This window comes from Dendrobium catenatum, unplaced genomic scaffold (genome assembly GCF_001605985.2).
Source record: "Dendrobium catenatum unplaced genomic scaffold, ASM160598v2 fragScaff_scaffold_325, whole genome shotgun sequence".
NCBI classification, from domain to species: Eukaryota; Viridiplantae; Streptophyta; class Magnoliopsida; order Asparagales; family Orchidaceae; genus Dendrobium; species Dendrobium catenatum.
The window spans coordinates 1,952,780-1,975,648 of record NW_021318787.1 but is presented as its reverse complement, the minus strand read 5'-3'; the positions used below and the strand labels follow the sequence as shown (position 1 = coordinate 1,975,648).

Here is a 22,869-nt window from a genome sequence, read left to right as displayed (position 1 = left end):
AAAAAAATTGTTAGCTCAATGCCACGATGCCACCCAGCCTGGCACGTCAATGCTCACCTAACCAAAATTTTCAAAATTATGCAAAATAAAATTGAGGTTATTACATGATAAAAAAAGTTTTGGACAAACTGCTATAAAATGAAGGCACACCATTTAAAGTGAGTTGGGGGAGGATTGGAATTGGCTTCTTTGAACTTTGAATTTCTTTCAAAATTTAACAATTCTAATTCCATAAAATTATGCAAACTATTGCTAAATGAATATAACATCAAGAACTAAGTTGGTGGGAGTAATATACCACTGAACATAACTAGTGTATGGTATAAAATTGAGTTTGTGGTTATGTAATTATTAAATCCACTATATAATAATTAGGGTGTTTTGCTCTTTAAACTTCTTTCAAAATTCAACAATTCAAATTTCATACAATTATACAAGCTAAAGCTAAATGAATTTAGCATTCAGAACTAAATTTGTGGGATTAATACACCACTTAACACCTACCGATGCTTAGCTTGATTGGTGGGTGAGTACAATTGAGAACCCCCAACTCGTATTCGAATCCCCTCGAGCGGCAATGCCTCTTAAGTGGGGTCCAAATAAGTGTGGGCCAGGAGGTTATTGGGGTAGGTGTCTCTTCTAGATAGGGATTAGTTACGCCGCCAAGCATCTCCTTCGGGGGTTGGCAGCAGGTAGATACCCCCGTTCCAAAAAAAAAAAACACACCACTTAACATAATTAGTGTGTGGTATAATTGTATAAAATCAAGCTAGTACTTATCTAATTATTAAATCCACTATCAAATAATTAACTCAAGTACATCAAGCAAAATTTAAGTTACTTGTACTTCATCAACATTTTGCTGATGAGGCTAGATAACGCCCATTATGGAATGCTCAAGCATGGAGATGGTCCATCAATTTTTAGTGGAAGCTCGATGGCCAAAATAAGGTGAGCAATGCATGCTAGAGAGAGTTATATATATATAAGAAAAGATGGCATAGCTATTGCCTTTCATTTGATGTAAAACTGTAAATACATTAGCTTGAAGAAAAAAAATCCTCATTTACTACATTCATCCTAACCCTAACTACTCCTCCCATTTAAATATAAATAAATTGTACTAGTAAATAAACTTATTTCTCTAAAATGCACCATCCTTTGCATGTTCCTTACAAGTTTCTTGGAAGAATGAGTTATAAATATTAAATACCCTATCATGTTCAGGATATACTTTAAAATAAGATTTATATGACTTAATTTTGAATTTAAAAATCAAAGTTAAATATTGTAAAGTCAAATTTAGGGGCGTCAAAATGGGTATGTGAGTCGGGTTCGGGTCGAACTCGGATTGGCCCGGGTTTAAAAGGGTTGACCCTAACCTTGCCCGGTTTTGCAAACGGATAGTATTGCCAACCCGTAACTAACCTGCATGGGTTAACGGCTTGATCGGACACGACCCGCCAACCCATTTTTTTCGAATTATGCTTGTCCCTAGTGAGTCGTGACAGATGAAACTCTGCACTCGAGCCGCATGAAAATATGCACTCGAGCCACGTGACCACTAGCAAGTTAGCAAGTTATGCAAGGTGGCCAGGCCGAGGCAGTGACCTCATGAGTAGAGTGGGCGTACCGAGTACCGCGTGCTAGCGGGTTAGGGCCGTTAGGCCATAGGCGAGTTGGGCACTTGATAGCGTGGGCGGCTAGGCACGTGACAACTAACAATGTGAGAGATGAAGGCGGAGGGTTGGGTCGTACCACATGCTAGTGGGCAAGGCCGTGCGAGACCCGTGGCAGTGGAAACAAAAGGCTAGCGGACCTGAGTGCCTAAAAGTCATTATTGAAAGTTATGCTTGCTAATTAATTTATACCCCAACCAAGTGAGTAGTTTGCACTACTTAATAATAGTGCCAACTACTATCTTAAATACGTTGTAATTTAATCAGCAAACATAACCATCAAGTATGACTTCCTAGGATTGTAGCCAGCCTAGGAAAATTTTCCTCGGCAACAATAATATATATTAATAAACACATCTTCCTCAAAAAGCACCTTCCTTTACACCATCCTTGGAAGTTGGAAGTTTCTTTCCAGCAAAGAGTTATAAAAACCCTCTGTCATTTTCAGGATGAACTTTCAAAGCTGATTTATATGAGTTAAAATTGAATTTAAAAATCAGAAGTACATATTGAAAATAAAACTTCTTTGAGTGAGTTAATTCTTAAGCAAGGAAACGAAGCCTAAAAAAAAGTCATGCTTGATGATTATATTTGCTGGTTAAATAATAATAACCCGCGCACGATAGTAGCTTGTACTATTATTACATAATAATAGTATAAACAACTATAATAGGGCTATAAGTTTTTTTAAATGCAATAACAAATATATTTTACTTGTACATTAATTTATTTCTTTAAATGCATCCTCCTTTAGATCATCTCCAACCGAAAATCTTATTTTACACTTTAAAATATAGTAATACTATAAAATACAGTAATTCATCTCCAATCGAACTTCATTGTTAACGTCAAACTCCAATCGGAAGAAATGAAGAAAAAAATGGCGTAGGTGAACAGTGCGACGCCAATATTTGCGTCCCACTGTTCACCTCCCGGGAAATGGCTCTGAATCTGGCGTTCGATTGGAGCTCCGCAGCCACTGCAAACATTCGTTTGGGTTTCGGTTGGCGAAAAACTCATTTTCCACTCCAAAATGCAGTAACTTGCCTCCAACCGAACTTCATTTTCTAATATTAAAAAAGGATTATTCATAGTAAATTCTTTTTCATATATTATTTTATATTTTTTAATCATATATTTATATTTATCAATTTTAAACCTATTATAATTTAAAAAATATATTTTTTTTTCTAAATAAAAAAATTGGGATATTAATATGTTGAAGTATTGTAGTAATCGATATTTTTTAAATATGTATGATAATTTTATTGTAATTTCTATGTTAATGTTTATCTTAAAAATTAATTACATAAAAAATATTTTAATTTCTAAAAAATAATGTGTTTCTAAATTATCATTTGTTAATTATTTATGATAAAATTCTACACTTAAATATTTAAAATTACTAATCATTTTTTAAATAAGGAAAATTATATGACGGATGAACACTGCGACGTAAATATTGGCATTGCACTGTTCACCCGCAACCAATTCGTGAAAAATTTATGGTTCCATTGGGATGTTTTAGAGACGCTATACGAGGGTTTGAAGAACGGCTGGAGATCGAAGGCCTTACATCGTCCTTGCAAGTTGCATGCTTGAAAGAGTTATAAATATGCTGCCATGCTCAGCTTGGATTTAAAAACCAAAATACTGTGAAATCAAACCAATCTGACTGGGCACCCTCTTAGACAAGTAAACCTAGCATTAAAAAAAAAAAAAAAAAAAAAAAAAAAAACACTTTCAGTACATTTCAATCTAACTTTCCAAGAAGTTAAACATAGTCCTCAAATCCTTTTATAAATTGAAGATCACCTATTGGTTGCTGTCATCAAGAAGAAAGAAAGAAAGAAAATAGATCTCCTTTCGAATGGCTATACTGAATCTTTTAATTATCCTCTTCCTTCGTACAGCTGCAGCTCAAAATGAGACCATGAAATTACATAGGTTTTCTCCTGTTCATGTTGGTGTAGTTCTTGATCTCAGCACACCACTGGGGAAGATAAGCAATACCAGCATATCAATGGCAATGGATGATTTCTATGATATTCATGATAACTATACTACAAAGCTTGTTCTTCACACTAAGGACTGTCAAGAGGATTTTGTTAAAGCTGTAGCAGCTGGTAATTCATCAACTTCTTTCTAGTTTTCTTTCCTTCTGATCATGTGCTAGCTGAAGTTAAAATATTTTCAGTATCATCTCTTTATGTATCGTAATAAAATCTGATACTGATTCATAATTTTCGAATACACTTTGCTTCTTGAGTAAGCGAACCTCATATATTACTCAAGAAAATTCAATAAGCCGCCGTCTTAATACTCTTGCCGTTAGGTCCCAAATTCTAGATGAGAAAAATGGATGGTTGTATTAGGTAGTCGACAACCAGCGTAAAATTTGTCAAATAATCATGACATGAATCCTTAGATAAGATTAGAGAGAGTGGCCTTAGATGATTTGATCACATAAAATGATGGCCTTCCGATGACCTGATTAGGAAAATAGATGTATAAGATTTGACTTATGTTAAGAAAGATAGAGGTAGCTAGACCTAAAAATACTTGGTTAGAAAATATTAGAAATTATATTTTTTATTATTAAATGAGAAGTTGACTCTCAACATAACACGATGGAGAAAAAAGATTTATATAGCCGACATCACGTAGTGCGACAAAGGCTTGATGTTGTTGTATTAATGACATTAATCTGAATTTTAACATGACACAATAAAGAAAAAAAAATTATATAGCCGACTCCAAATACGTAGTGGAATAAAGGCTTGATGTCTGTGTTGTTATTGTTGTTGTACCGATATTATAAATAGGAAAGAGAAGTCAGGCTTGCATTGAGGAGAGTATAAGGAGTAATGATTAGATGTTGATTGTGTAGTAGCTCTATGTTTATGAAGCGAAGAAAATACATGACTGTGTGCTTATGTTCAAATGAGTAGACAACAATATATTGTTGAACTCCTGCTTCATGAACATAAAGATATATAGTTGTGTACTTTAGTTTCATGAATATAGACGTATATTATATTATTTATTTTTTTAAAATTGATAAAGATAAAAAAATGAAAATTTTATAGTATATAATTACATCAAAATGAAAATTAATAGATAAATTTAAATATTATTTGCATTATTAAATTTTAATTAAAGAATATGTATAGATATACGTAGTGTATGTATAGTAAATTTGAGAACTTCACTTTGATTTTTTAATACCACTTCACATAAGACATTATATGTTAGCATTATTTTTATCTATATAAACATATGGTATGTTTTGCCATGTGATAAAGCATTGTTGATATTTGTTTAACTAAAATATATAATTTTTTTTAAAGATTATTAATTAAAAAATTTAGTAATAATTTTATTAAGTTATTTTATTTTATTAAATATCACTTTAACCAAATTTTGAAAATCGGTATCAATTATTTGGTTAACCGGTTGAACCGTCAGTTCAAGACAGTTTAAGCCGGTTCATATCTAAAGCTATTTTGATAATATTTTGCACCGGCCGGCGAACTGATTCAGAATTGAACCAACCGGTCGGATCCAAATTTTAAAGCATTAACGTTCCCTATCTCATTTTAAACAAAATAAATATAGAGGATAGATTCCTATATCCAAAAAAGAAAACTTGTACAGTGTACTATTTCAGCTTTCAAGGGAATAGAATGAATAGTAATTTACCAAATTCGCCTAAACCCAAACAATTCCCAGTTGCTACTTACCAGTTTGATAGCATGCAATCTTTCTCTGAAAACAGCAACAGGTCTACTTGGGACTTCTCAAGTTCAGGCCATCATAGGCCCTCAGAAATCAGAACAGGCAAAGTTCATGTCAGAACTCGTAAAGAAAACACAGGTCCCTATCATTTCATTCTCAGCCACAAGCCCCTCTTTCACCTCCATCAGCAACCCTTACTTCATCCGCACCACACTCAATGATTCAGCTCAGGTTGCCGCCATCGCTGCCATCATAAAAGCTTTTGGTTGGCGACAGGCCATTCCTATCTCAGATGACACCGACTATGGCAGAGACATCTTGCCTTACTTGTTCGACGCACTCCAACAGACGGGCACTCACATCCCTTACCACTGTTTAATATCACTGCAAGCTACCAAAGATCAGATAATGGAGGAGCTCTTCAAACTACAGACAATGCAGACGAGGGTGTTCATTATCCACATGAGGGTTTCAGTGGCCTCTCGACTTCTTCTGCTGGCCAAAGAAGCTGGAATGATGGATGAAGGTTTTGTTTGGATTATGACTGATGGATTGACGAACCTTGCTGAATCTCTCAGCTCTTCCATCATAGACTCCTTGCAGGGAGCAATTGGTGTGAAGACTTATGTCCCCAAATCAAAGAAGAATGAGAGTTTCGCAGCTCGTTGGAAGAAGAGATTTCAGCAAGATCACCCAGATGACACACCTGCTGAAATGAACAACTTTGCGCTCTTGGCTTATGATACTGTATGGGCTCTTGCAATAGCAGCAGAGAAAGCTAGTGTGGGTAAGTCCGACTTTATTACACCATATAGGGATACAAAATTACCGATTTTGGAGTCTTTGGAAGTTTCAAAGAATGGGCCGAAATTAGTCGAGGAGATATTGAAGTGCAGATTTGAAGGTGTTACTGGAAAATTTAAACTCATAAATGGTCAGCTACAATCTTCCACATTTCAAATCGTTAATATGGTAGGGACAAGAGAAAGAAACCTTGGATTCTGGGATCCTAAGACTGGGTTATCTGAACAGTCGAAGCCAAAAAATGGCAAGACATACTCGACCTTGATGACTGATTTGAATCAAGTTGTTTGGCCTGGAGAGTCGGGTTCAGTACCAAAAGGATGGGACATTCCTGTAAGTCGGAAGAAACTCAAGATTTTAGTCCCAAAAAGTTCCTTTCCAGAATTTGTCAAAGTGGAAAAAAATGCGAGCAGTAATAATACGGAAGTAAGTGGCTTTAGCATTGAGGTGTTTGAAGCTGCAGTGCGGAACTTGCCGTATGCTCTTCCATTAGAGTATTTTGCTTTTGAGAGTGCTAGCGGTCAGAATGCAGGAACATATGATGATCTTATCATGCAAGTCTACAATCATGTAAGAGCACTAAACTTGCAATTTTCATTTTTGCCAAATATTAGTTTTATAACTAATTGTTTTTTAAATAAGTTATAATGCAGTGTTTATAAGTTATCATATTTTGTTTTAGAATGGTATGAGCTGTCACGACCCGGCCCGGATACTCTATTTAACGAGGCGGGAACTGAAGTTGGATGGTAGAATCAAATCAGTATAATTCATAATAATACCATATATGACTTTCTCATATTTACAAAAGAATTACTATTTAAAATTTCATTAAATACTAAACATTTGTTTTAAATCATAAATTACCTATTACTAGTATTGCGTCTTCTTCTATAAATAAATTCTTTTCTTTATTGTCATTTCTAAATCTTTGGAGAATTATCTGAAAATATTTAATTAATGCAATGAGTTTACAGAATAAACTCAGTGGGTAACTATTAAAATTATATATATATATATACTCCACTGACCTTTTCACTTTCTTTTTCATTTTCTTTGTATTTATCTTTCATTCACTTGTATATCATTCATTCATATATCTACTTTTAATACACATATGTATAGATGCTTTATAATTTTATTTCATATTTTTCTTATCTTATATGCATTTTCTTTACAAACAATTACTTTCACATACATGTATACTTGTATATACATTGCATATTTAATAAGTAATAATTATAAAATAATTCATAAGTTTTAAAATGATTATGTAATATACTCCTTTTAAATAGAAAAGAATACAATAAAGAAAGTTTTGAAAATATCCACTTTGAATCTTTCAAGTCTTCGATGCTTGATACAACCTAAAGCAATTCATAATCATAAAAATTTATCATTTAATTTTTCATAAATTTTCATAAACATTCCTTTTAATAATGCTTACCTCGAATCTCAATTTCTCTTTTCTTGTTGAATCTTTGGTTGATCAACTCTTACAACTAGATCTCTCCTATTCTAAAATCCTAAATTCATACAATATAACTTTAATAAAAAATGTGATTCAATAGTATAATTTAAATAAAATTATACAATAAGAAATTCACTTACAAATGAGAACTTTCTAAAACTCCCAAAATCCTTATTTCTCTTCCAAATTTCTTTCTCCTTGCTTTCTAGCTCTAATATTCCCTTATTAAATTACCACTTGTTTTAAATGAAGTAAAACAAGAGAATTTATTTAAAAAAAAAATGAAAAACCTCCTTCCCTCTCCTTCGGTCGTCCTTCTTATTTCTTCATAATCTTTACTTCTTTAGAGATAAAAATGAGAAAGGAGTTAAGAGCAGTTGATAGATCTTATCCTCAAAAGCAATCATTCGCTAAAATTAGCAAAACGAACCTTTCAAATCCTTCCTTCGCAAGCATTTGGTCCGCTCAGCCTTCCGCCCCTTGTTCGCATCCGCTCCTGTTTGTGGGAGGTTTATTAATAACTGGCCAGTTTGGTTGAACCGGCTAGGCCCGATTCGGTTCTCACATGAGCGATTTAATCACCTCATATTAATGTTCATAAAAATAAATATCTCTACTATTGGTTTATCAGCATGATAATAGTAAAGAGCTACTTAAGATTATACATAAGCAATTTAGTATTTTAAGGCAGAAGTAGAGAAACAAAATGAAAAATAAATTAATATATTGAGATGTGATAGATGTGGTGAATATTATAAAACATATACTAAAGATTATCAAATACTTGATCCATTCGTAAAGTTCCTTCAAAAGAATGGGGTTGTTGCTCAGCATAGTTTAGATGGTCTGTTGACTTAATAAATTATGGGCTCTGAAAATTTGTGTCCCGGCCTCCCTTCTTTTTTCGGGTCAGTTTTAACGATTAGGTTCAGGGGTAAATTTTTAGAAGGTAGTTGTGTTTGTAGATAAGACACTACTTAAAGATTCCGCCCTCATTTTGTGAGGATTTTATATTTGAGTTCTGCTTTCCTATAGGCTTGCACCCCTATAGCTAATTACCTCTCCCGATAACGAGAGAGAACTTTTGATTAAGGCTAGTCGTCAAATGAATATGTCGTATCCGTAGATACGTGATATCCAATATATAGTAGCAATATGAGTTTAGGATATTTAAAATTCTAAATTTCACCATCTTGTACTTAAAGCGGATGGTGAGGAAATGGATAATAGACCCGATCAATATCCCATGGTTCCGTCATCCCGGGCCATTATGGTCCTAGATCTAATTAGTCTGAGGAGGTAATTGACCCAACCTAATAGAAGGATCCTTGTCGGTAGCCATGGGTTGTGTCGTCCAAGGATATCTTGTAGACTTGGGGTTGATGTTTGTTTAAGGGGACAAATTTGAATCCACCTTAGCTAACATGGGATTTATGCTCGATCGATTATTTCCTATTGATTCATATCTCAATGATTTAGTGCCATTGGAGAGTATACGGTCTCTGGCTATGACCTTAATTTAGTAATGTTATTTGGCGGCAAACCACTCGGTTCAGAGGACCCTAGTCATAACCGTTTACCTGTGGTCCCAATTAGCAGCAAAACAACCGGTTAGAAGACACGTGCCACATCCTTACTGGTAAGAGATTGTTTGATAATGAATCCTAGTGATATTCTCAACTAGACACAAGCTCTTTATGAGCTGATGTGATATTTAAATTTGTTAATCTCAACAAACTGTTGCTGATGGTGGATGAATTTTGCTTTAAGCATTTGATGGTTGAATTTTGATTTTAAATATTTCATTTTTGATATTTTTGAAGTTTTGAATTTTGGGCAGTTGGGTGGCATTTATAATGTTTGGGACCCTCATCAACATGATCATCATCAAGGTATTTACGGACATTTGCATTTGTGGATTTAACCTTACCAACTCTGTATACTTGCCGATAAAAGATATGATTTTTTCGTGGTGTTTATGCTTTTGTTAGTGAATTTTCATGATTATAGGCCTTGAATGCCTAATATGAACTTATTAAAAAAAATATTATGGCTGACATCGTGATCGTATATTTGTTTGATAGTTCAAGCCGCGTTGATTCCTATCTACTCGCATAAAATGATCGGGCTCGAACTTGGATTTATCATTTAACCCATATAATATCCTCAGATATTACATGTGTACCCATAACACGCTCATCGGGGGGGCCATGCATGTATTTAAGGGGCATTTTTGGTATTATCTATTGAACCTTATCAACTCTGTCTAATCACTGGCACAGGATTGTGTTCGTTGCTGGCTTTAGGTCTTTGTCAATGAATTTTCTTAGTTATAGGCTTTGAAGGCCTAATATGACGTACCAAAATAAATATCTCGGTCAACATCATTTCCGTATATTTGTTTGATAGTTTGAACTGTGTCGACTCCTATTTACTTGCATAGAAGGATTAGGCTCGAACTTAAATTTATTATTTTGACCTATGCAATATCCTCAGATGTTACGCGTGTACTCATAACACGCTCACCGGGGCTCATGCGGGTGTATATTATTGTGTGTATACATGTTAATGTGTTTGTATGTGCACTTTTGTGTTTGTTTGTATACATGTTGTAATATAGGTGTGGGGACATTTTAAGATACTTAATGTTGCCCGTCTATGCGGGCACGTGTCATTTAAATGTGGTGTTTGATTTGGGAGCTTGTATACGCCTTCTGTCATGTTGTATGTATGTTGCAGATCTAGTGGCGTGGCGTCATGGATTGAGTTGTTTGTTGTTTTGGGCAGGTAGGCTGTCGTGCACTAATTAGCCTCCTACTATTGCTTGCATATGCTGATATCTGTTGTAGTTCTTTTGTATTTACTCGTATGTATCACTTAGTGTATACAACGGGTCTTCTACAAGGGCTCGTGGGTATTTGTATTTGCTGCATGTCGTACATATTCACTTATGAGAGGACAATATATTTACTTGCCAATGGATATTTGCTAACCATAAAGGCGTCATATCATTTGTTGCTTGTTGCTAATCATCCCATATAGGTGTATCATTGTGCACACGATACATCCCCCATCATCGTCAGTAGACGTTAGTGTTTATCGTATAGTGCGTTGCATATGTTTTCAATGAGTTATGTTATGCTGGTTGCATGTTGTCAACTGTCAATCGTAGGTAGACTACTGCATGAATAAGAAATTTCCTACAACAGCTCGTAAGCATTTGCATTTAGTGTAATTACGTTGCATTTTGCTAGTGGTCAACACATTGTATATATAACGCGTCTTCTACATTAGCTTGTAGGGACTTACATCTACTGCACACCTTTCATCTCTGTTTGCAATGGATTAGCGTATTTGCTTGATAATCACTCATCATTAACTGAGATGATGAATCCACATCTATACACATTGTAGATTTTTCATCTTTACTTGTAAATGACACCTCACATGACATCCATATGCACAGGAGATTCATCATATCCCCTGTCATCACTTACATACAAGTCAATGTGCTCGTCTGCGATTTGCCATTGACTACTAATTGAGTTACACTCATCATTTGCTCCTTCATGCATATCATCTAACGAATCATCACATTCATTGTATGTGAACTATCATAGTTCGCAGGTGTTGATGTATGTTGCTATTTCATATCTACTAGCAGATGATGCATTATATGTGCATCTATATTCACGGGGGCCTATCATGCTTCCAACACCTCTATTCTTGTCTCTTACATATAGATTGCATCCTCCATCGTTATTTGTAAGTGTTACGCAACATTCATTGTAAGACTTCTTATTTCTGCTATATCCGTTGGGTATCCACAATCGTCACTTGCGGGTGAACCAATACGACAACTCGTGAATTGATGTTAACTACCGATGAATTATGTTCACTGCACTCATCCTTTCATTATTATTAGCAATTAGCCTTTCACATTCATCGCGCGTCCATCATCATTGCTTGTGAGTTAATATGACTATAGATGAATTATGCTCACCACGATATCTTCTTATTCATATCCACAAGATATCCGTTGCATCTGTTGTTTGCACTTGCTATCACACATGGAAGAGTTATGGGTTGGCAAGCATTGACTATGAGCAAGTTGTAGTGTACATGAACATTGCAAACTTTCCATCATTCATATGTAAGTTAAGGGTCTTGCAACGTCACTTGCAACCAAGTTTTATATTTATGTTAATTATTGCTTGTATTCTAGCGTTGATTGCAAGGCACTGCTACATTCATCACTATCCTCTTCATGCACGTTGGCTAGTGAGCTATTACGTTCACTTGTATGCTTTTCATTGTGTCTATGATTGTTCACAAGCTTCTTGTAGTCGCTTGTAAGCATATTATTATGTGCATTAATCTTTTTAGTTTGTAGGAGGACAATATGTTTGTTTGAGTGATTGATACGTGCATCATAATCAATCATCATCGTCTTTATATGGCTTGCAACATTTGTCTGCTTTTGCATATAATCAAATTATACATGTTCATGTTGATTGTTGTTCATTAGTGAGGTGTTTCACATAATTGCTTATAAGTAAGTGACATTGAGATCTTTGTTTGCCATGAGGTTTCTTGATATTCATTGATGTTCACTTGAATTCTTTGAATTGTCATTTAGGATTTACATTTTAATTCCATTGTGTATTTATTGCATTGAAGTCCGGTTTCCTATTGTCCGTTCAAGTTCAAGTCCAAATACAACCCCCTATTAATTATTCAAGTTTAGGTCCTCTATCAATGAAAAATTTGGCTTCCTCCCAACATCTCCCCAATTTAAGTGAAATCCGAGAGTCTGACCTTCCTCTCCACGCTACGAGAGTGCTCTAGGTAAGTGTCGGGTGACACCATGGCTACATTTATTCATTCTCTGCCACACTACGAGAGCGCTTAAGGGTCTTCGAGGTACCTGTTTGAAAACACCCAATTGGTTTTCCCGTCATGCTACGATAGCGCTTAAGGGTACTTAAAAGTGTCTCCGCCATGCTAGGAGAGCGTGTATAGGGCATATGCACTCCTATCGTGTTACGAGAGCGCGTATAGAGGGTCCTCCCCGACGCTCTGCAAATGCCGAATGCGGGGTTTTGGGTTAAGAATGTTATACCTGCATGATGATGGTGGTGACGACGATGATGATTGAGGCACAAAAGAAGTACAATTTTTTTTAATTATTTATGCACATACATTTTTTCATTTTTTAGAACTTAATTTTTACTTTTTTTCCATTTTTCATTTTTCTTTGGCGACGTATATATATATATATAATAATAATAATAATATTTTTTTTTTGACTAAAAACATTTACCTTGATTGTGCTGCTCGGGCTACATGAGGGAGGAGAGGTGTTGAAGACGAATGGGTAGGTGTGGATTTTGTAGATGAGGGGAGGAAGGGCGTCGGCACAGTTGAGTGGAGTGGAGGCTGGGGTCGGGAGGTAGGAAGGATTACGAGTAGGCTCTGTCGAGTGACGGAAGGGGTTTGGCTAGTTGGAGGGCGCCTATAGGTTGACGGGGCTAGGTTGATAGGTCAGTAGGTCGGGTTGGCTTGAGGAAGAAGAAGATGCGGTTGTAGTTACTTGATCGAGCAGAAGATGGATCACATAATCCTACTACTGGAGTCGGATGGAAGCGGGAAGGAGGAAGAGGCATTCTAATAGAGGAGATTCAGTCGCGTGAGGCTTCAGATTGGGCAGAGTCGGAGGTCGAGGTTCGTGAGCTGGCTTGAGGTTGTCATCTATGAGGGAAATTGGAAGACGGATGGGATCGAGAGATGCAGGAGGTGGAGTCGGGTTCGAATGGCAGTTTAGGTAGTGTGTGAGGTAGAGACGAGATGTCTGCGATTTCGGCTACAGTGATTCGAACGGAAGTTTGGATCGTGAGAGATGGGTTGGAGCACAGGTCCGTTCGTGTAAGAGAGGATGTCGACAGAGGTTTCAGCTTGCTGTGGAAGATCAGAAGTAGTTACGACAGGGAGAAGATGGGTTTGGATCATGGAAGAGAGAAGAAGAATTGGAAGCCCTGTTTCATTTTCGTTTTATCAGCTGAGAGCGATAATAAGATCTACGTGAAGAGATGTGATATTTGATGGTTCGAAGTCGAATTGCAGAGCTACGGGACAGGACACTGTAGCAGACGGTGCGAGACTTGGGGAGGATTCGGTATGGGCAGCAGAGGTAATGATTTGAACATATCTTTTTTTGGGCTTTCTTACAGAGGTCAACATAAATATAAAAGAAATAAAGGGCAAGTAGTAAATTCGAACAAATTTCTCGTTTTGCAAAAACGCAACCACTTTTATTCAAAACAACAAAGAAATGAACGTTAAAAGGAACTTATGCTCATTTTAATTGTTCGACCCCACTCTCGTTTGGTCCGTCTCCGCACTTGTCTCTTACTCGCCACTGCCTCTGTGAAATCCCTTCTTATCCTGCCTCTCCATAGCCGCGCAACCCATATGCGATGCCAACCTTCATCGCCGATCATACCCACGTTCATCTCTCCAAGCGAGCACATCACGCGCAACAACAACGATCGGTCCACCCGCTCTCGCTTTTGCGTGCTACATTTGTGATCCTCCTAGCCCGTCTGCCCTCTCCAAAGCCTCTCTCTCTCTCTCTCTCTCTCTCTCTCTCTCTCTCTCTCTCTGTGTGTAGCTCACAGGAATCGAATCACCCAACCTAGTCACCCGCACTCAACTCCCTCTCTGCTAAACGCAAAAAAGTCGTCCGATCTTGACTCCCTCCTACCCATTGATCTTGTCGATCTCACCCCTTATCCGACTTGACTTCCTACACTACCAGCAGTAAAAAAGCCTCAATCGACTCCGACCTGGCTAGGGGTGTCAATATTTGACACGATTCGAAAACCTGACAAAAAATTTTTAGGTTCGAGTCAATCCGAACCTGAACTGGGTCGGGTTAAGAAATTTGATCCGTTTGTAAAATCGGATTGGGTTCGGATTGAGATGGAAACAACCCCAGTTGACCCGGGAAATCGCGTATATTTGTTTGTCACGTCTATCTGTCGTCCATCGCGTATGTCGTTTACGCATGTGGCCCAAAAACAATGTTAAATCGCGTATGTACATCACGCCCGAAGAGATGCTGACCTCGTCAATCGCATCCACTAGCATGTTGCAAGGGTGATGAGGTACCTTCAAATACTAAGGACTAGCTTATGTGCAGGACTAATACTTTAGAGGTGACTGACTACTTTGATTCTAATTTTATTGTTTGTGTTGATTCCCGAAAATCAATTTTTGGATATATATTTGTGTTTGCTGGTAGAGTTGTGTCTTGGAGGAGTGTTAAGCATACTTTAACTGCTACTTTTATCAGAGGTCTGAGTTTATTTCTTATTTTGAGGCTACCTTGCATGATGTATAGCTAAAGAGTTTCATTTAGAGGCTTAGGCTTATGTATTATATATTTAGCCTATGGGTTTAAGTGAATCGAGTCGGCTCGTACTCGAGTCATTGACGTGCTCACAAGTCAAGTTCGAGCTAGGCTCAGCTCGTGAGCTTGTTGAGACGCTCGTTTAAATTAAATTATATTTAAAATCTAATTTTAAAATAATATAATAAAATATACACTAAATATTTTTAATTATTCATGAGTCAAGTTCGAGCTTTCTTAACGAGCTCGAGTAATCAAACTGGACTTAAGCGTAATAAATTTCGAAAGAGTTCAAGTAGAGCTTTAGCTCGAGCTCAACAAGAGTTAAATAAGCTTAGCTCGATTAGACAAATACTCGGCTTGACTTGACTCATTTACACCCCTAATCTAGACCATTTATGATATATTATGACAATTCAGTTACAATTTTTATGGCTAAGAACATTAAGAGTGGTAGTCAAAGTAAGCTTATCAACATTAAGTACTTGTTATGGCAAAAACAATAATCCACGGCTAACAAATAGAACTCTTCACCTTGGGTCCCTCACTCACGCTCTTAACGGTGGTGCTTTAACGTAGGAAGATTGAGAGCAAACCGAGCAATGCTACTAATAGACAAATGGTGCCCAAAGTATAGTCATTTGGGGAAGTAGCCGACGACGGGGAATCCACGGGATGACTAGTGAACATCCAACGTCCATGAAGAATGTGCTCCTTGATGGAAGGTACTAGTATAAACAGGATGCGATGTAAGTAATCCTCCACGGAAGAATCCACGTCTACATTCACTTCAAATAGAGGAGATTCAAGGATGTTGGTCAGTCCTTGATCATCAAATAAGAAACCATGGTTGACTTCCGGATCGGCCATGCATAGTGGTGGCGACGGTTGGGGAAGAGCACACTTGAGATTGGTGAGGAGAAAGGGAGGGGATGATGGGAGATGACTTGGGAGGGTAAGGGGGCGGCTAGGGTTAGGGTGTCTTTTGGTTGAATCAAGTAGCTTGGGGGAAAGTAGATGAGAGGGAAAATCTGAAGTTTAATTTCAGATTTTTATTAAAGGGAGAGGGATAATTTGAAATTCAAATCAACCCAATTAAGGGAGTAATGGGGCCGGCGGTTACTAGAGGGATTAAGAGGGAAATTAAATGTTGCTTAGGTGGCAAAGTGGAGAGAGGGAGGAAGGGGAGAGGGGCCGGTCCTATGGGGAGTTATTTTTGTGTCTAAATTCAATGTGAGTGGGGCCCATGTGATTGAAAAAATAATTAAATCAAATTCTGAATTAAATTCAGATTTGACTATTGGTTGAAAAATATAAGTTGTTTTGAAAAAGTATTAATTTTCTTTGGGAATATTAACTTTTAAATTTTAAAATTGAACACGTCATTATGAACAGTATATCGCCTCGAGAGGTGATCATATCGTTCCCTAATGTGTTCAAATTTCAGAATTCTAATTTTATCCAGATTATCGTAGTCAAACTCAAAGGGAGAATCACATTTGACCTCGGAGGGGGTCTTGGCTTCGGCGGTCGGTGGTGGGGGAAGTGGTGGGGGAAGTGGGGCCGGACGGAAGGTGGGAGGGGTGGGATCTAGTGATTAACGGAAAGGGAAGGGGGTAGGTTGCTGTCCGGTCAAGGGGTGGCTGGTTTTGGGGAGCTGGTGGATAGGGGAGAAGAAAAAGAGGTGGAAGAAGATGATAGGAACCAAGAGCTCCCACAAAGGGGGTTGTTGGGTATTTCGTTGAGCCTTTCCTAGGCTACTCCTCACCTCTCAAGCTCTCACAATCAAGAACTCAAAATCTGAAATTTTATTCATTCAACATTAACCTCATACAAAGATAAGGACCTCTATATATATGCCTCAACAAAAGACATGCAAAAACACTCATATGCCCCAAGGGCTACAACAAGGACTTAACACCCATAGGGATAAACTAGTAAACTGAAAATATCAAATAGAAAAATACATGAAAATAAATGAAAGATATTAACTCCGAATCGTAGCCGTCGATCTACGATTCCTCCGATGGTACACATGTTGAAATCTCAGACTGATGTCCTCATCAAAATTTGTCAAAGAGAATCCAATGGTTATTGAGCACACGAGCACTGAGTTGCTGATAGCGGATCCTTTGACTAAAGGCATGCCACCACAAAAGGTTAGAGATCATCTTAACCATATAGCTCTTGATTATTTTGATTGATTTCATTGTATAGATGAATATTATAACAACAACAACAACAACAAGCTTTTGTCCCACTACGTGGGGTCGGCTACATGAATCATTTTTCGCCATTGTGTCCGGTTAAAAGTCAAATTCTCATTTAAATCTAATAAAGAAATATCATTTCTAATATTTTCTAACCAAGTCTTTTTAGGTCTACCTCTACCTTTTTTAACATAAGTCAAATCTAATACCTCAACTATATATATATATATATATATATAAATAATTTGGGGAATATGTCTCGAATCCAAAATCTGAAATTTTAAAAATATGTCTAGAATCAAAATTTTATTTCTTATATCAAAACAATGGTGGAATTTGATTTTGACTCAAGAAATCATTTGACAAATTAAAACGAAAGCATAAGAAAGAAAGCATTTTTGTTGGAAATAAAGAAATAAAATTGTAAAACATAAGCCAATAGCAAGAGTTAATGTCACATATTTCTACTTTTAATAGACTAAATGTTCCAACATCATATATCCTGCTTCAAATTTTGAGATTTTCAAACTTACAATTCACAAAGTCTCAACGTTTGTAATACCAGAATTATGATGGTGCGGTAGGGGACATAAATATCAGAGAAAACAGGTTACAGTACGTAGATTTCACTTTGCCATACACAGAATCAGGGGTGTACATGATTGTTCCATTCAAAATGGTGCAGAAGAACATATGGATCTTTCTGAAGCCATGGAGCAAAGATTTATGGTTTGGAGCCATTGCCTTCTTTCTCTACACAGGTTTTGTTGTGTGGGTAATGGAGCATAAGGCAAATCCTGAGTTCAGTGGTTCACGCACGCATCAACTTGGAACCATCCTACACTTCTCCTTCTCAACAATGGTCTATGCTCATAGTTAAGTAAATTCCTTGTTTTTTATTTTTTGTCTTAACTTCTTTAGCTAGTTTTTAACTTATGAAGTAGTGTTATGTAAGGTTTAGCTCTTGATAAATAGTTTACTTTAGGGTAAAAATAAAATTGAAGAATGTTATTCTCTAAAAAAATGAGGGTAAAAGTAAAAAATTGATGAAAAATCTATCTAATACAAGGCAATTTGCACAGTGCTAGTATTTTGACTAATTTATTATTATGTTCATACTTTTAATGAAAAAAAAAAATGTTCATACTTTTAATGAATCCCTTCTGCTTAATGATTATTTTTTTAGATACTTAATACTATATGATTGACACCGGACCGGAGGGGGCTCGACGAGTCCACGTCGATGATCCGGCCGTGTCCGGGCTCAGATCCATGAACTCCTTGGAATAAATCACCACCTGAAATAAGTTCAGGATACATAAAAGACAACTAAACTCAAATCAAATCTATTCCATCCTCCTCTATTATTCACTAATCAGTTATTTATACACCATTTGGGTCACAAGATTGGATATACCAACGACAAGAAACGAATACAAGAAAATTACAAATAAGTGAATTTTATAACAGAACCCGAAATGGGTTGCAAGCACAGCTCCAACGTCAATGATGTTGTCTATCAAATTTACTAAAATCTTATAAAAAGATCAACACAAAACATCCTTATGAATGTTTGAATTTCTCACACATTACCTATATGTTTTTCTCTTGCAATCTATTTTTCACCTCCTCATGTAGTGGACATTTGTCACAAATTCCTTACAAACTGGAGAGTAAACATTTTAGGCTAAACAAATGTTACAAAAACTTTTGAAGTTAAATATGTGAATGGTTATGCTCCTCTTACAGTGACAAAACATAACTGCATACTTTAAACACAATGTATTTGAATTTTTATCTCATTTTATTAGTGAGAAGCATAATATATTTTACTTTTGATCATGTATGAGCACAGGGGAGCATCTGGAGAATGTGTTATCTAAGCTAGTGTTGATAATATGGTTATTTGTAGTCCTCATATTGACATCTAGCTACACTGCAAGCTTAGCATCCATGCTTACAGTACAAAAACTTGAGCCAAGTGTGACTGATTTCCATCAACTCATTAGAAATGGAGATAATGTTGGTACTACTAATGGCTCTTTTCTGGTTGATCTCTTAAAAAAGCTTACATTTGATGAAAAGAAGGTTAATGAATACAACTCTGTGGAAGAATTTTCTGAAGCTTTGTTAAAGGGAAGTCAGAATGGTGGAATCACTGCTATATTTGAAGGGCTTCCATTTGTTCAGCTCATTATTAAGCAACAGTGCGCAAATTTTACAGTAGTTGGCCCAATTTTCAAGAATCAAGGGCTCGGTTTTGTAAGTGCCCACTTTCCTCTTGTTACCATCAATTTCCACACATATAAGTATGAAGAAATTCTTTACAAATATTTACACTTGTAGTAATGATTTGATTGTTTGTACACTCCTGTTTTGGTTTAGGTTGCTTATTCAACATGAAATAAACTTTTTACAGATTAGGCAATTAATGAAAATTATTTATAGTAAACAAGACACAAAACTCACAAACTACAATTTTATTCACTCATTCACTTGAAAATTTTTATTTTGATACAAAAATATATAGACTTGCAATGCTTTATGGAGCAGAATGTTGGCCATTAAAAGAGAGGCATAATACTAAGTTAAGTATTGCGGAGATGAGGATGCTTAGGTGGATGAGTGGATTTACCTTTAGAGACAGGATACGAAATGAGCATATACGTGAAAAGGTTGGAGTAGCTCCAATGGAAGATAAGATTAGAGAGAGTTGCCTTATATGGTTTGTTCATATAAAACGATGGCGTTTTGATGACCCGGTTAGGAAAGTAGAGGTAATATATTTGAATTAGATTAAGGTAGAGGTAGACCTAAAAAGACTTGGCTAGAAAATATTAAAAATGATATTTCTTTATTAGATTTAAACAAAAATTTGACTTTTAACAGGACATAATAAAGAAAAAAAATTCATGTAGCCGGTCCCACATAGTGGGACAAAGGCAGATGTTGTTGTTGTTGTATACAAAAATATATACACGCATGATAACATTTTGTATCTAACATTCTAACTGCAATATTGTTTTTACAGGCATTTCCAATAGGTTCACCTCTAGTCCATGACATTTCAAGGGCTTTATTAAAGGTGGTTGAGGGAGATGAAATCACTAATATTGAGAATAAATGGCTTGTAAATCAAACTTCATGTCAAATTCAAGGCAATACCATCTCATCAAACCACCTAGACTTTAATAGTTTTGGGGGACTCTTTCTCATCACCGGAACTGTTTCAACATTTGCTCTCTCTATATTCGTTATCATATTTATACATAAAAATTGGCATAAACTACGAAGCATTGGTGCAGAAAATAACATATGGAGGAGATTTGCCACAAGTTTCAATTGCTATAACAACAGCAGAAATCTAACTCTTTCAGCAAAGCCCCCAAACAGAGAAATAAGTCTCCAAGCTTAGTTGCAGCATCCTGATGGAAAGAAGTATTGGGCTCCTATTTTGTTATCGCAACATAATGTATAATTACTTTTCATCATTGTCAAATTTTTGTACCTTATCTGCTGTAAATTTAGAAGCATAAATTTTATGTATGAGAATTTTGATGCTTGATTGCAAAATCTACACTATTTTGCAGAAAATGATGTCTTCATTCCTTTGCAGCATAGAATTTACGAAGTAATTATGTAATATTTATCAAAAAAATTTCATTTAAATTAGTGACACATTGAGTGCTCATAAAATAGTTGATGTAAAATCCTTTTAATTCAATAATTATTTCTCATTTCAATGTTCATACTTTTAATGGCACTTAGTTTGCCTCACATATCCCTGCCACCTACTTCAATATTATATATGTATGTATGTAAGTATGCATAAAATCGTCCACAAAAATCACGAGTATAAATCAACACGAGTGTCGAGATGATTGCTTGCAGATCAGGCAAGCTGCATGCAAATGAGGGAAGTGCGCACAAATTGAAGTGTTTCAGATGGCTACCTCGATTATGCTTTTTCAGAATATAATAATAATAATAATAATAATTCTTTCAAACAGAGAAATAAGTCCTCCAAGCTTAGTTGCAGCATCCTGATGGAAAGAAGTATTGGGCTCCTATTTTGTTATCGCAACAGAATGTAGAATTACTTTTCATCATTGCCAAATTTTTGTACGTTATCTGCTGTAAATCTAGAAGCATAAATTTTATGTATGAAAATTTTGATGGTTGATTGCAAAATCTACAATATTTTGCAGAAAATGATGTCTTCATTCCTTTGCTGCATAGAATTTACGAAGTAATTATGTAATATTTATAAAAAAAACATTTAAATTAGTGACACATTGAGTGCTCATATAATAGTTGATGCAAAATCCTTTTAATTCAATAATTATTTCTCATTTTAATGTTCATACTTTTAATTCAACTCAGTTTGCTTCACATATCCCATCTACCGACTATATATATGTATGTATCCTCACCTATACTTACATATTGGCCTCTCCCGTTCTCCTTGCAGCCCTCACGCATACCCTATGCACTCCGAAAAATTATTACCTGCAGCGTCTGAATTCTTCTTGTGCCGAATTCGGACGCGCTACATCACCTGAGGCCCAGTGTATTTGGGTGACGTGGCACATCCAGATTTGACTCCGGACGATCCGGACACCGCACGTAATAATCTCTCATGCACTCCCACATGTGAGACCCCCAACCCGTCAAGTAACTCTCGATTTCACGAGCATCCTCTTCACTTCCGTATGGCGAATTATTACATCCGGTCACCTGACAGAGATAAATTTGGATTTCTCTCTGTCTACAGTAAAAATGCAGTCAAAGCGCAGTTACTGTAGCAGCTGCATTTTGACTGCGCTTTTAGTGTAGACAGAGAGAACCCGGCCTAATAATTTGTCCTTCCCTACAGCTCTTCACAGTAGCCGAACACCTCCTAGCCGTAAGTCCATAGCAAATCAAATTGACCGTCCCAAGCATCCTGACCTTAAATCCCTCTAGCTTACGACTCCACCTTTCCCATCTCCTCCCTATTGCACGACTCACGATAAGCCACAATCCACTCGCCAACCATCTCCAGATCTCGATTCCTCCGATTTTCCTCACGGGTGAAAGCCAAACCGCATTGACCTCTTCAAGTCGCAAGATCAAACTCCACCTAGCTACAGCTCCCATCAATCCCATCTAAAGACAGAGGAAAGGACGCTGGAACGAAGATGAGACAGCAATGTAAAAGCTAATTGTATTGTATTATTATATCCATCATGTATTACAGTGCTTAACTATATATAGACTTTTAGGCAAAGTGCCTTTACACGTGGATGACTGAGATTGGTTGATGCAGTTATTGTTAAACGGTGGATATTGATTTAGCAGCTTCTAGACTCGCTGTCCATGTGCTGTCTGTTGCAGGTTGAGTTATGTGTGTTGTTAACCCCTCGCAAACTGACGGCGAGTCTTGAGCCGTGAGTTTGGATCACAGGAGTTGAAAACTTGAAATCGAGAGGTGGATAAAGGATTAGTAAGTATGTCTGCCACCTGATCTATCGTCGAGATTGGAAGAACAGTTATATGCTTAGCTTGAAGATGGTC

General features: G+C 36.5%; 1 protein-coding gene across 1 annotated transcript; it reads left to right on the top strand.

Moving 5' to 3' along the window:
• The first annotated feature begins 3,471 nt into the window (after nucleotides 1-3,471).
• LOC110095216 (glutamate receptor 2.7-like) lies at nucleotides 3,472-20,843 on the top strand. Its single transcript, XM_028693596.1, has 5 exons — nucleotides 3,472-3,805; nucleotides 5,458-6,791; nucleotides 17,879-18,188; nucleotides 19,169-19,575; nucleotides 20,345-20,843. Exons 1-5 carry the CDS (start codon nucleotides 3,550-3,552, stop codon nucleotides 20,726-20,728), a joined length of 2,691 nt encoding a protein of 896 aa, XP_028549429.1. The 5' UTR covers nucleotides 3,472-3,549; the 3' UTR covers nucleotides 20,729-20,843.
• The last annotated feature ends 2,026 nt before the right edge of the window (nucleotides 20,844-22,869 follow it).